Source organism: Trachypithecus francoisi, unplaced genomic scaffold (genome assembly GCF_009764315.1).
Source record: "Trachypithecus francoisi isolate TF-2019V2 unplaced genomic scaffold, Tfra_2.0 Lachesis_group10, whole genome shotgun sequence".
NCBI classification, from domain to species: Eukaryota; Metazoa; Chordata; class Mammalia; order Primates; family Cercopithecidae; genus Trachypithecus; species Trachypithecus francoisi.
The window spans coordinates 74,090,487-74,105,947 of record NW_022681455.1 but is presented as its reverse complement, the minus strand read 5'-3'; the positions used below and the strand labels follow the sequence as shown (position 1 = coordinate 74,105,947).

General features: G+C 41.2%; 1 protein-coding gene across 8 annotated transcripts in view; it reads left to right on the top strand.

Moving 5' to 3' along the window:
- TNRC6A (trinucleotide repeat containing adaptor 6A) overlaps positions 1-15,461 on the top strand; it is a 101,696-nt gene that overhangs the window by 56,983 nt on the left and 29,252 nt on the right. For 6 of the 8 annotated variants that reach the window (XM_033217723.1, XM_033217722.1, XM_033217720.1 and 3 more), the window contains exons 6-10: positions 6,655-9,240; positions 10,927-11,103; positions 12,327-12,502; positions 13,692-13,724; positions 15,245-15,325. In XM_033217723.1, the coding sequence (XP_033073614.1) occupies positions 6,655-9,240; positions 10,927-11,103; positions 12,327-12,502; positions 13,692-13,724; positions 15,245-15,325 (3,053 nt within the window). The remainder of the gene's footprint in view (positions 1-6,654; positions 9,241-10,926; positions 11,104-12,326; positions 12,503-13,691; positions 13,725-15,244; positions 15,326-15,461) is intronic. The other 2 variants (XM_033217726.1, XM_033217727.1) reach the window with 1 other exon arrangement.

Here is a 15,461-nt window from a genome sequence, read left to right as displayed (position 1 = left end):
ATTGTGGCTAACACGGTGAAACCCCGTCTCTACTAAAAATACAAAAAACAAAATTAGCCGGGCGTGGTGGCAGGCGCCTGTAGTCCCAGCTACTTGGGAGGCTGAGGCAGGAGAATGGCGTGAACCTGGGAGGTAGAGCTTACAGTGAGCCAAGATCGCACCACTGCACTCCAGCCTGGGCGACAGAGCAAGACTCTGTTTAAAAAAAAAGAGTAATTTTAAATTGTGCATCTAAGGTTTTCTCATATTCCCATCTCTCTCATACTCCTTGGATACATTGTAAAACATAAATATTATTTACTTTTGAAGCTCTTCCCTTTCTGGTGAAATTGAAAGTCTTTAAGGTAGAAAATAAATATTTAACTGTTTTGTTTGTTAGATGCTGTATATGTAGAAGAAAAATATTTGAATGTCCATGGATCTAAATTCTTCCTGAATAAGTGATGCTGTTTCTTTTCTTTTCTTTTCTCTTTTTTCTTTTCTTTTATCTTCTTTTCTTTTCTTTTCTTTTCTTTTCGTTTCTTTTGAAACAGAGTCTCGCTCTGTTGCCCAGGCTGGAGTGCAGTGGCACGATCTCGGCTCACTGCAACCTCCGCCTCCCAGGTTCAAGCAATTCTCCTGCTTCGGCCTCCTGAGTAGCTGAGATTACAAGCGCCCACCACCATGCCCGGCTAATTTTTGTATTTTTAGTAGAGATGGGATTTCACCATGTTGGCCAGGCTGGTCTCGAACTCCTGACCTCAGGTGATCTGCCCACCTAGGCCTCCCAAAGTGCTGGGATCACAGGCATGAGCCGCCACGCCCAGCTGATGCTTTTTTTTATGTCACTAGAATTATCACCAGTCTTTGTTCAGCCCCCACATAACCTCTTTGATTTTTTTTGGATAGATGTTCTATTATGTACGATTATTTATTTATGTTTTTTTAGTGTGGTACTGTTGGTGATCACACTTCTGTGGGCATTTTGTATGAAAGTAGGATGTTAATGATACTTTGGATTTCAAATATTTCTAAATAACGCACGACCCTCCAAATCTAAGTTTGCCTACAGCATTGCAGTGTATAAACATTTTGCATTACACTCAGTAAAACTCAGCCGCCCCCTTTCTTCCCACTAGCACAGAGATTTACTATTTCTCATTATTTCCTGGAAAAGCTGAGTGATAATACTCTACTTAATGATGCTTCTCTATGTTTATCTTCCAGATCATTTACAGCACTGGGTCTTGTGTGTCTATAAACACAATAAATTATCTGACTTCTTCCAAATCTGAAATGATCTCTGACTCTGAAACATATTAGTAATGATTCCTGACGAGTCCTGTTCTTTTTACCCTTTCCGTTATAATAGTGTCTGTTCCCATCCCCTGCAACACATTTTGTTTTTTTTGTTGTTGTTGTTTTGAGATGGAGTTTCGCTCTTATATAATGCCCAGGCTGGAGTGCAGTGGCATGATCTCGACTCACTGCAAACACCACCTCCTGAGTTCAAGTGATTCTCCTTCTTCAGCCTTCTGAGTAGCTGGGATTATAGGTGCCTGCCGCATGCCCAGCTAATTTTTATATTTTTAGTAGAGATGGGGTTTCACCCTGTTGGCCAGGCTGGCCCCAGGCTCTTGACCTCAGTTGATCCACCCACCTCAGCCTATCAAAGTGCTGAGATTACAGGAGTGAGCCACTGTGCCCAGCCAACACCTTTTATTTATTTTTATTTGTTTATTTATTCATTTTGAGACAGACTCTAGCTCTGTCACCTAGGCTGAGTGCAGTGGCATAGTCACAACTCACTACAGCCTCAACCTCCCAGGCTCAAGCGATCCTTCTGCCTCAGCCTGTCAAGGAGCTGGGACCCCAGGTGTATGCCACCATGCCCAGCTGATTTTTTTTATTTTTTGTAGAGATGGGGTGTTGCTACAGGATGGTCTCACTCCTGGACCCAACCAGTATTGCCTCCTCGGCCTACCAAAGTGCTGGGATTACAGGCATGAGCTAGAATGCCAAACGAATTTTTTTTTCTAAACTAAAACCTTTTTTTATAACCCAGAATGCCTTGTACCTCACCATTGGTAACCCAATTTTTAAAATAATCTTTAATTTAGGTTTTGATCAAGTGGCTTCTAGATTAAAAATGGGATTTTAGTTAATAATATTTTAAAAGACAAACTTAGCCACCAAACCAGGTCATGACCAGAATCTGAGAACATTTTTCACTAACATTAAAGGTGATAGAACTCATTTGCAGTATATATTCAGGTGTTTGCTTTTTTGCTTTACTTTTGATGTATTCTAACATTATCAAGTGAAATCTGCCACATACGGTTTGTGTATAAAAAATACTTATTCATTGATAGCTTCATGGTTTCATCTTTTAATGTTTTAATCATTTGGGATTTTTAAAAATATATTATCTCATTTTAAAAAGTTTTCAAGTACTGAATATTCCCTTTCTCCACTGATTTAAAATGCTAATCCTTGAAATAGTATCTTTGACATATACTTGGATCTGTTTCTGGGTTACTTTTTCTGTTCAGTCAAAGTGCTGTCTGACAGTGCAGTGCTGTTCAACTATTTCCTGATAGTGCAGATTTCCTTCTTCACAACCTCTTCTTTTTGAAATCTTTTAGAGGGTTACTCTCCCATTTGCTTTACAGAATTTTTAAATCACTTATAATCATTTTTACAGACTCTTGTTAACAATTTCTTATAATGGAATTAAACTTAGAGCATTGTTACATCTTCATATCCAGTAACAAGTTTCTTTACTTTCAAGTGTCTTCTATGGTCTGCAATAAAATATAATCATATACAACTTTAAATATTTTTGCTAGCTTTATTCCAGTTACTTTGTGGCTCTTAATGATTAAGATCTTTCCCCATCAACATTTTCTCCTGGATTATTTTTGGCATGTAGAAAGGAAATTGTTTTTTCATGTTGATCTTTTTTGCCTCTATTCTATTGTCTTTACCTCCCATTTTTGAGTCATATTTTATCAGTTAGTACTTCTAATACTGGACCGAATAGTAGTATTGATGACAAGTATTTTTGTCTTTTTCTCGTCATTATGGGAATACTTCTGGTGTTTCACTCTTGAATTCTGGATCCATTTCTTATTTTCCATTTGGGTAGTTTTGTTTTCGATGGCCAATCTTGTTTTCTTACTCCTGCCTTGTGAAAGTGGCCACACACACACACACACACACACACACACACTTATGCATGCAAATAGTGGCAGCAGAAATACGTTTGCAGTAGTCCAGGAAAAGAAAGTGACAAGGGCTGGACTGTCTTAGATTTGGAGAAAAGGTGTATGGATTTTGGACTTGATGTTGTTTTGGATTTGCTGTGCACAGGGAGGAATAGAAGATAAATTCTAGGTTTTAGGAAACTTACTGAGATGAGAAAAGCTTTTAAAGAAGCAGTTTTTGCCCTCTTTGGGAGGAGAGGAATTTACACTCTGTTGGAGTGTAAATCCAGAATTAGAGAATTCTGCTTTCAGAATATCTAAGGTATCTAAGATAGGGTATCTAAGGTAGAATATTCAGGTATCTAAGTGGAAATTTTAAGTAAAGAAGTTATATGATTTCTCACTTTGTTCTTCATAAGCGATGTGGTGGAATGAAAAACATGCTTTGGAGATAGGACTAAAAGATGATAATCATTAGCATGCATTTATCAGTGATAATGGCCCTCATTTATTAAGCACCTAACATGGATCAGATATACTACAGAGTACTTTTTTTTTTTTTTGAGACAGAGCCATGCTCTATTGCCCAGGCTGGAGTGCAGTGAGGCGATCTTGGCTCACTGCAAGCTTTGCCTCCCAGGTTCACGCCATTCTGCCTCGGCCTCCCGAGTAGCTGGGACTGCAGGCACCCACTACCACACCCGACTAATTTTTTTGTATTTTTAGTAGAGACGGGGTTTCACCATGTTAGCCAGGATGATTAACATCACCTGACTTCGTGATCCACCTACCTTGGCCCCCCAAAGTGCTGGGATTATAGGCGTGAGCCACCGCACCTGGCCAGTACAGAGTACTTTTAATAATCCACACCACAGTTGTGTGAGATTGATACTAATACTGTTACTTTTTTTTTTTTTTTGAGACGGAGTCTCACTCTGTCGTTAGGCTGGAGTGCAGTGGCGCCATCTCAGCTCACTGCAACAACTTCCGCCTCTGCAGTTCAAGCAATTCTCCTGCCTCAGCCTCTCGAGTAGCTGGGACTACAGGGGCCTGCCACCACATCCGGCTCATTTTTTGTAGTTTTAGTAGAGACAGGGTTTCACCATGTTGGCCAGGATGATCTTGAACTCCAGACCTCGCGATCCGCCCATTTTGGCCTCCCAAAGTGCTGGGATTACAGGGGTGAGCCACTGCGCCTGGCCTGGTACTAATACTATTTCTACTTTAGAGATGAAACTAGGCACAGAGACTGAGGATCTTATCATGGTCACACAGCTAGTAAATGGTAGGAGTGTCTCTTAAACCCAAGCATTCTGGCTACCCAATCTGTACTGTTAATCACTATGTCAAATTGACCCTAACGAGGCACTTATTTGCAGCCAGCACTGAGCTTAATGCTTTACATATGGTGATACAATTAACAAAAGAACCAGGTTAAGAAGTATTGTTTATATTCTGGTTTTGCAGATTTGGTCATACAGAGTTCAGACTTGAATCTGGGTGTCTCTAGAGTCCTGTCTACATTCTTAGGCACCTTGCTTTATGAAGGATTCTGATGAATCCTGCCTTTCTCACTTAATTTTCCATAAATTAACCTGTGAACCTCAGTTTTGTCATCTGCAAGTGAAGGTAATGCCTATCCTCTAGGGTAGCTGTAAGGATTCAGTGATAAAAGTGCACACAAAGTTGTCAGACATAGTCCTGAATGCCAAACATTTGTTGATGGTGCCGGTGCAGATGTTAGTGTGTTGATTCGCTTATACCCAGTGAGTCTGACTTACTGTTACCCTTTATTTCATGAGAAATTCTCCTCATGGGCACTGAAAGATGGCAAACCTTTGGCAGCTTTAGGAATCATTAAAGAAATTATTCTTAAACAAGGAGTGGAAATTAGAGTCATCTATGGAACTTTAAAGTGTATTATTTGATGAATTTATATCATTTCTGGTCTCTCTCCAGTGACTTTTCCAGACTCTTTCCAGCTCATCATCTTTTGCTGCTTAATGATTGTGCTTTGAGAGAAAATGATGCAAATTGAATCTGATTTTCCATTTTAGCAAATCACCTTAATAGTGACTTCTGTTCATCTCCTAGGCCTACAACCCCTGAAGGTTGGCTCATTAGGTCTGGGACATTGCCTTGAACATGTATATTTAAAAGCACTACCTGTGATTCTGATTGGTGCTCTAGTAGAAAACTGCAATATAACCTGTCCCTCAAGGCAGTCAGAATGCATGTGGCTTATGCAGGTTAATGCCCCTGAGAAATGTCTACCTACCAGATCCTTAAACCAAGTGTGAATTAAGAATATGGGGAACTATCAGAAGCACTAGAACCGCCCTACCTGTGGTAAAATAACTAGATAGTAATACATAGCAGGAAGTCCAAGATTATAGGATTATATGACTGGTCATCAAACGGCTCCAGTGTCAGCAGTTGAATTTTTGAGATCATAATAATTCTGTGATCTTCAGCATAACAATTAACCATTACTTTTCTGTCCTTTTATATAAATGTGGTTAGGAAGGTAAATTAAGAAAATTTTATGAGAGGAAGTTGAACTGAAAATATTGTTACTTAGATGTAATATTTCAGGTTGAAGATGGATACTAATGAAATGGAATGTAATGATAAAAGCTTTCAAATTCTTATCATTCTTAAAAATTTTTATAAACTTGTGGCTGGGCGCAGTGACTCACGCCTGTAATCCCAGCACTTTGGGAGGCCAAGGCGGACAGATCACCAGGTCAGGAGATCGAGACCATCCTGGCTAACATGGTGAAACCCCGTCTCTACTAAAAATACAAAAAAAAAATTAGCCGCGCGTGATAGCAGCGCCTGTAGTCCCAGCTACTCAGGAGGCTGAGGCAGGAGAATGGCATGAACCTGGGAGGCGGAGCTTGCAGTGAGCCGAGATCACACCACTACACTCCATCCAGCCTGGGCACAGAGCGAGACTCTGTCTCAAAAAAAAAAAAAAAAAAAATTATAAACTTGTTACAATACCCAAAACAGTTGTATGGAAAAGCTATAGTAGAAAACAGAGGGTGGAAAAATATTTCTGATACATTTTATCAAATTTTGGCTATTCACTTCTCCTTACCCATCTTTCCATGTCAGGCTTCTACGCTTGGGTTGTTCCGTTATCCTAATGTGTAGCTGCCTCCTAGACCTTCTTGACTCCAAAATTCTTTTATTTGCTGATATGTTTAACAATGTATTCATTCAGCAAGTATTTATCAAGGGGCTGTTGTGTCCTCTAGGGTCTTAGGATAATACCAGTTGAACATGGAAAGTTGGTGGCTAGAAGATAACCGGTGCCCTTGTAACCATTCTACCAAGGACCAGAGCTGTTTCAATTTGTGGAGCCACATTTATTTCTAACATATTCGTCATTTTTCTTACATTTTAGTGTCATTTTGAAATGGCCTAACACTTTATAAATAGTTGTACTTCTCCTTTATCCTAGATATAAACCACAGTACTTCAGGATCCCATTATGAAAATTCCCAGCGGGGACTTGTGTCTTCTACAAGCGATTCTAGCACAAACTGTAAGAATGCTGTTGTAAGTGACTTGTCGGAAAAAGAAGCATGGCCCTCAGTCCCTGGCAGTGATCCGGAGTTGGCTTCAGAATGTATGGATGCTGATTCTGCCTCCAGTTCTGAATCGGAAAGAAACATCACTATCATGGCTTCAGGGAACACAGGTGGTGAAAAAGATGGCCTTCGGAATAGCACTGGACTTAGTTCCCAAAACAAGTTTGTAGTTGGTAGCAGCAGCAATAATGTGGGCCATGGAAGTAGTACTGGGCCATGGGGTTTTTCCCATGGAGCCATAATAAGCACATGTCAGGTCTCTGTGGATGCTCCTGAAAGCAAATCTGAAAGTAGCAACAATAGAATGAATGCTTGGGGCACTGTAAGTTCTTCATCAAATGGAGGGTTAAATCCAAGCACTTTGAATTCAGCTAGCAACCATGGTGCCTGGCCAGTATTAGAGAACAATGGACTTGCCCTAAAAGGGCCTGTAGGGAGTGGTGGTTCTGGCATCAATATTCAGTGCAGTACTGTAGGCCAGATGCCTAACAATCAGAGTATTAACTCTAAAGTGAGTGGTGGTTCTACCCATGGTACCTGGGGAAGCCTTCAGGAAACTTGTGAATCTGAAGTAAGTGGTACACAGAAGGTTTCATTCAGTGGTCAACCTCAGAATATTACCACTGAAATGACTGGACCAAATAACACTACTAACTTTATGACCTCTAGTTTACCAAACTCCGGTTCAGTGCAGAATAATGAGCTGCCTAGTAGTAATACAGGGGCCTGGCGTGTGAGCACAATGAATCATCCTCAGATGCAGGCTCCATCAGGTATGAATGGCACTTCCCTTTCTCACCTTAGCAATGGAGAGTCAAAAAGTGGTGGCTCTTATGGTACTACATGGGGTGCCTATGGTTCTAATTACTCTGGAGACAAATGTTCAGGCCCTAATGGCCAAGCTAATGGTGACACTGTGAATGCAACTCTAATGCAGCCTGGCGTAAATGGGCCTATGGGCACTAACTTTCAAGTTAACACAAACAAAGGAGGTGGTGTGTGGGAATCTGGTGCAGCAAATTCCCAGAGTGCATCATGGGGAAGTGGAAATGGCGCGAATTCTGGAGGAAGTCGAAGAGGATGGGGAACCCCTGCACAAAACACTGGCACTAATTTACCCAGCGGTGAGTGGAACAAACTGCCTAGCAATCAGCATTCCAATGACAGTGCAAATGGCAATGGTAAGAAGTTTACAAATGGATGGAAATCTACTGAGGAAGAGGATCAGGGTTCTGCCACATCTCAGACAAATGAGCAAAGCAGTGTGTGGGCCAAAACAGGAGGTACAGTGGAGAGCGATGGTAGTACAGAAAGCACTGGACGCCTTGAGGAAAAAGGAACTGGAGAAAGTCAGAGTAGAGACAGAAGAAAAATTGATCAGCACACATTACTCCAAAGCATTGTAAACAGAACTGACTTAGATCCACGTGTCCTGTCCAACTCTGGTTGGGGACAGACTCCTATTAAGCAGAATACTGCCTGGGATACAGAAACATCACCTAGAGGGGAACGAAAGACTGACAATGGGACAGAGGCCTGGGGAAGCTCTGCAACACAGACTTTTAACTCAGGGGCGTGTGTAGATAAGACTAGCCCTAATAGTAATGATACCTCATCTGTATCAGGGTGGGGCGATCCCAAACCTGCTCTGAGGTGGGGAGATTCCAAAGGCTCAAACTGCCAAGGGGGGTGGGAAGATGATTCTGCTGCTACAGGAATGGTCAAGAGCAATCAGTGGGGGAATTGCAAAGAGGAGAAGGCTGCATGGAATGACTCGCAAAAGAACAAACAGGGATGGGGTGATGGACAGAAATCAAGCCAAGGGTGGTCTGTTTCTGCCAGTGATAACTGGGGAGAAACTTCAAGGAGTAACCATTGGGGTGAGGCCAATAAGAAATCCAGCTCAGGAGGTAGTGACAGCGACAGGTCCGTTTCCGGTTGGAACGAACTTGGTAAAACTAGTTCTTTTACTTGGGGAAACAACATAAATCCAAATAATTCATCAGGATGGGATGAATCTTCTAAACCTACTCCTTCCCAGGGATGGGGAGACCCTCCAAAGTCTAATCAGTCTCTAGGTTGGGGAGATTCGTCAAAGCCAGTCAGTTCTCCAGACTGGAACAAGCAACAAGACATTGTTGGATCTTGGGGAATCCCACCAGCTACAGGCAAACCTCCTGGTACAGGCTGGCTAGGGGGACCTATACCAGCCCCAACAAAAGAAGAAGAACCCACAGGCTGGGAGGAACCATCCCCAGAATCTATACGTCGCAAAATGGAGATTGATGATGGAACTTCAGCTTGGGGAGATCCAAGCAAATACAACTACAAAAATGTGAACATGTGGAACAAAAACGTCCCAAATGGCAACAGCCGTTCAGACCAGCAAGCACAGGTACATCAGCTGCTAACGCCTGCAAGTGCCATCTCAAACAAAGAGGCAAGCAGTGGCTCTGGTAAGTTTCTATTTTACGAAATCAAGCCTTATTTTAACTTACTGTTATTATAAGATTTGTATAACAAAGTGCTTGGATATGTACACAAAGGCTGTTCCTTACTGTAATCCAGAAGCAGCTTGAAGAAAATTATAGGGATGATGTTTACCACCAGAGAACAGAGCTCCACTTTTGGCAGTGTTGTTTGAGTCCTGCACACTTCATTCTCTATTAGAAATGCAACAGAAGGTGAATTGGACAAGGGCGGTCAAGTGGAAATGCTGTACACTTCTCTAAGTTGTTTTGAGTTAGGCCTTGTGGTTTTATTACGTGACTGAAATATCTCCAGAAATAAAACAAGTATCTCATAAATACAGTATTCTCTAAACATTAGGTATTATATTTGGCTCTAGAAGGGATTTTTTTAAGTAGGTGAGAAATCCAACTCTACTTAGATACAGTATATATGTTTGTGTATTAAAACGTTTGGTAATACCTTTCTAGTATATCCTTACTTTCCTCTCTTATAATGAACTAATTCCTATCTCTGCAAATTATCCCGACAACATTTTCATTAAGTGTGATTGGCTACATTGTCTTTGTTAATAAAAGTTTTATTTACTTAATAGTCTCATTGGAAGTGGATATGGGAGTGCTTTCATGAGCTAACTTTTCGGCGCTTAATTTTTTTTTTTTTTTTTAGTCTAAGTATAGTTTGTTGTATTAATTTAGGTTTGATTCTTAAAAGGAAGAAGTATGTATCTAAGATGAAGCCTGTTGGCTTTTATTTTTTCTTAATGAAACGTTTATGGCTTTGTTTTTGTTGTATTGTTGTTGTTGTTGTTGTTTTTGCTTTGGGCAACCTCAGCCTAATACTTCAGATTTTAAAATAAAGATTGTTCAGCATGTGTAAAAATTAGGTGACCCATTATTGTTAGCTGGGTAGTACATTGTTTTTCCAGTGTATGTGGTGTGGAAAGGGGTACACTTGTGCCACAATTTTTTTTTTTTTTTTGTGGAGGGAGATGGAGTCTTGCTCTGTCACCTAGGCTGGAGTGCAGTGGCATGATCTCAGCTCACTGCAGCCTCCACCTCCCAGGTTCAAGCAATGTCAAGCTCCTGTCTCAGCTTCCTGAGTAGCTGGGACTACAGGTGTGTGCCACTATGCCCAGCTAATCTTTGTATTTTTAGTAGAGACCAGGTTTTGCCATGTTGCCCAGGCTGGTCTCAAAATCCTGACCTCAGCTGATCCACCTGCCTCGGCCTCCCAAAGTGCTGGGTATTACAGGCATCAGCCACTGTACCCAGCTGGTACAAATGTTATACATACACTGTCACCCAGCTTATCACCTGGTCCAATTCACAAGGTTTGGTTTAGAATGACTTGACTTTTTCAGGAATTAAATTGATGCTCAAAGGAGAGTGGTTTCCCATAACTATGCAAAAATCAGCTGTAGGCCTAGAGGGTAATTATGAAAAAAGTTTAAGAAATTCTCACCTTATAGTTATATTAATGGGAAATAGTTTGTCTTTTTTTTTTTTTTTTTAACATAAAACAGATGCCATCTTTTTGCCTATCACAGTATCATTATTCTGTACATAAACAGGTTCTTCATCCTTGGTCCCTAAGTATTCTTTATTGTCCCTTATTCCACTGCACCTCCTTACCTTCTATGCTGATGACTTCTTTTCCCACACTTTCTAAAGGCTGGGGTGAGCCCTGGGGGGAGCCTTCTACTCCAGCCACAACTGTGGATAATGGTACTTCAGCATGGGGTAAGCCCATAGACAGTGGTCCCAGCTGGGGGGAACCCATTGCTGCGGCATCCAGCACATCCACGTGGGGCTCCAGCTCTGTTGGTCCACAAGCATTAAGCAAATCTGGTAAGTTATTGACAATGCCTGGTAGCTGTTGTGTAGCAGTGGTCATCACTCACTGACTATAATTAAATAATTAGATAAGGTTTCTGTGTTATTTATAATCATACAATATGGCACGATAGGTGATGTTCAGTATTTTGCTCTTTGATTTTGTAACATGGTTTATTCTCTTTCTGAATTTTCCTCTTTTCTCATATTTCTTAGAATTGTAACTGTTAATTTGCATATACTTCATCAAATCTAAATTATATTTTACCAAATTAGGTTATCTAGGAAGAGTCTACTAGCAACTTTCATGCCATCCAGCCTGAGAGGCTCAATAGTGTAGCCATGAGGACACATATTCAGACTGTCAGATGATTCCCTGAAAGTTACAGACAATGAGCATGGTTCAGAAAAGACCCAAGATTCAAATTAACATTGTCATTATCCTATAGGTTATGTACAAGTTACCCTATAGGAATCCCAAGGGCCATGTGTGAAGATAAGATGCTTTCTGCTTATGACTTTGAAGTACTCTTTGGCCATTCTCCCTGAAAATATATACAAAAATTGATTCTTTCAAATTTCATTCATCATCTTCGTCCTGTGTGTCACTATGCAGATTATTAAGTGGGTACAAACAAGAGTGCTACAATTGTCCATGTTCAAGAACCATGATTTGTTAAAGGCATGGAGGAGTTTTATTAAATTTTAAAATAAGAATACGTTCTTTTTCTTTTTCTTTTTTTTTTCTTGAGACGGAGTCTCGCTCTGTCACCCAGGCTGGAGTGCAGTGGAGCGATCTTGGCTCACTGCAAGCTCCGCCTCCAGGGTTCACGCCATTCTCCTGCCTCAGCCTCCCAACTTCCGAGTAGCTGGGACTACAGGCGCCCGCCATGACGCCCGGCTAATTTTTTGTATTTTTAGTAGAGACAGGGTTTCACCGTGTTAGCCAGGATGGTCTCGATCTCCTGACCTCGTGATCCGCCCGTCTCGGCCCCCCAAAGTGCTGGGATTACAGGCGTGAGCCACTGTGCCCGGCCAAGAATGTATTCTTTTTCATGGAACTTTTAGCTCAGTATAAAACATACATTCCTTCTGTGCAGATGCAGGAAGGGAAATAAGTGTGTGTGTGTGTGTGTGTTTTCTTAGGTTCTCTACCCAATTTTTAATGTATGCTTATTCTCCAGAAGGAATTCTTTTATTAAAGTATGTTTCTCTTCATGTCACAAATCCACAATCAGGGCCAAAATCTATGCAAGATGGCTGGTGTGGTGATGATATGCCATTGCCTGGAAATCGCCCCACTGGCTGGGAAGAGGAAGAGGATGTAGAGATTGGAATGTGGAATAGTAATTCATCTCAAGAGCTTAACTCGTCTTTAAATTGGCCACCATATACAAAGAAAATGTCATCGAAGGTAAACATTTCAAGGGCAAAGCCCTTGAAACTTTAAATTCCAAAGGTAGTTTACCCACAGAAAATTAATTTTTTGCCTGCCCATTTCTGGCAGTCAGTACAGTCCAGGCAGCCCCCACCTTAGGTATAGCCATTTGTATGGGCAGCCACCTAGAGAAACATAAGACCACAGGAACTTCCTTTCTCCCCACTGCTACAGCTTGGGATTTCTCTCCTCCTCCCCCTCCACCAGTGCTGCCTGGGACAACCCCTCATCCTAGGGTGGTGCCTGCAGTGGTGAGGATGAAGAGAAGGGCAAATCTCCATGTTGACTCTTTCCATCCCACTGCCAGTTCATCTCCCATTTCACCTCCTCACCTGGAGTCCCCCGCCACCCCCTTACCCAGAGTCACCATCCTCCTTATTCACCTGTCATCTTTGTCCCTATCCCATCCCAAAAGGTCCTGTGACAGAAATCCCTAGGAATGATCTGAGCTTGATTTGGCTTTTATGTGTGGACAAATCATATTCCTAAAGCTGGCTGTACATCGGAATCCCGTGGCATTTGTTAAAAGTGCAGCTTCCTGTACCTCAGGTCTACTGAAGTTTTGGGAATTGGACCAGGTTTCTTATCCTGAAGAAACTCCCCAAATGTCTCTGATGCAGAGCCAGGTTTGGGAAGCACTGATTTAGAGCACTGGTTCGTAAGAGGTGGCACTGGGGGCTGGCGTCAGATCTTCCTGGGGACGACCATTTTCAAAATAGGTACCCAGTCTCCCAGGTGGTTCTAACATAACATCCTATCCCACCCAACTTGAGAATGATTACCTTTTGAGGGACCTTAGAAGGCAAATACCAGTGGATAGTTGGACTAGGTAACTGCCAAGGTTCCTCACTTTTAATCCTGGGATTCTAAGTCTAGGACCTGCCATTTTCATTTTTAAAATTTTTCATTTGGCTGAATTTGCCTATTGCCTTGCCATATAGCTTATGAAATGCTTTTACATGTTTTACATAAGTCATTTGATCCTCACAACCTTCTAAGATAGGATACTAATGAGGAATTTGAGACTGGAAAAGGTGGTGACTTGCCCAAAGTTGCAATAACTAGTAAGTGACAGAGTAAGGACTTAAGTTTAGGTCTTCCAATTCCAAACCCTGTGTTCTTCCCACTGGACCATGCTGTTTTGTGACTTTGTCTTTCCTTACAGGGTCTGAGTGGCAAAAAAAGGAGAAGGGAAAGGGTGTGTAGCCTTTTTACTCTTTCTCCTTTGTTTCTACTAGTAAAAATCTTTAGAAAGCAACTGCAAACATTTATTTAGCCTCTGCTGTGTGCCAGGTACTGTGCTTGGTGCTGGGGATTCAAATACACTAAGATATGAGCTTCACCTTTCGGGAGCTCACAGTCTAGTACGGGCATTAGGAGAGCTTCATAGAAGTGTCAGCTTGAATTTGGAAGATGCTTGGGATGGGATGTGTTAAGGAAGATAGTAGCCCAACATAACTAAAATGTAGAATTTTTAGGAAGAAGTGACAAGAGATCTGGCTCTGTAGTTAAGGCAGATTGTAGTATCTTCAATAGCATGCCAAGAATTTGAACTTTATTTTGTGTAAAATATGGAACCAATGAAATTGAGTAGAAAACAACATCAGTAGGCTTTTTAAATTATTAATTTTAAAAGAAAGCTAGTCAATGATAGTGTAAAATATAAATTGGCACAGAGGGGAGACCACAGTTAGGGATCTCAGGGAGTATCTGTGTTATTTCAAGCTAGAAAGGAGGGCTTGAGTCGGGAAATGACAATGGATATATAGTGGAAGGGACTAATTTGAGAGGCATTTCAGTCAGAATAGAAAGGACAGAAGAACTTGGCAACTAGTTAGGTATGGGGATGGATGGGGTGAAAGGAAAAGGGATCAAAGCCAACTTCAGAATCTGCAGAGAGAGTTAGGTGCTTGCTTCAGAGACCTGCATTTGGGGGGAAGTTGTGAAGCTGTGTTCTGTTTCACAGTCAGAAGGAATAGACAGTAGCAATGGGAAAGGGTGATGAAGGCAACAGACTGAGGATGGTTCTGTGAGACCATAATGAGAGACATAGGTCTCTGTGGCTACCAGACTGCTCATCACAGACCCTTCATCCTCTTAACTCAGGTCTCAATGGAGTTTCCATACCACCCATACCCCAACCAGCTGCAGAGAGCCAGCCCTAAGCAGGAGGAATCCCAGGTTCAATTCTGCTAGAGATGTTGTGCTCTTGGCAACACAAATTGAAATTTTAAAATACTTTTCCTGTGGAAAACACGGTGTGTTTTCAGTAGGATACACATAGCATAATTAAATTATGGGTTAAATTGGCTTCTTTGGACTAAGCTGAGGACCTAGTCACTATTTTTTTACTTTGGTTTGGAGTGAGAATTCCAGAAATCTAAATTATAACTACTCTTACAGTTCTCCATTACTCAGAGGCCCTGTTTTCATATTTGTGGGTCATCGAGGCCTTTTGCTTCTGTCTTTTCCTTCTGACTGCTTGCCTTTAGAGATTTCTCTGTACATTACAGCTATACCAGAGGACTGGAGCAAAGGAAGTTGAAAATCAAATAAGTTGATTTTTAATTATTAACAACTCTGATAAGAGTTGATTGGAGGAGAAATTATTGGCTAAAAATGAGAATTGGGGATTGTCTTAAGTTTTATTAATCCGTCACTATACCCAGATAAACAGAGATGGCCATGGCATCTTTTCTACTCTTTTATTTTACAAAGGGAATGATGAAAGGTGGAAACAAACAAGAAGAAGCGTGGATAAATCCATTTGTTAAACAGTTTTCAAATATCAGTTTTTCGGTAAGTATGTTTTCTTAGCAGCTCCTTCCTCTTTTAATGGTGCTCCATGGTTTATCTCGATTTCACTCTTTTCAAGAATTATTTTTCATCTTCGAGTCCTTAGGAATGTGCTTGATATTGGAGTAAAATTGGCCTC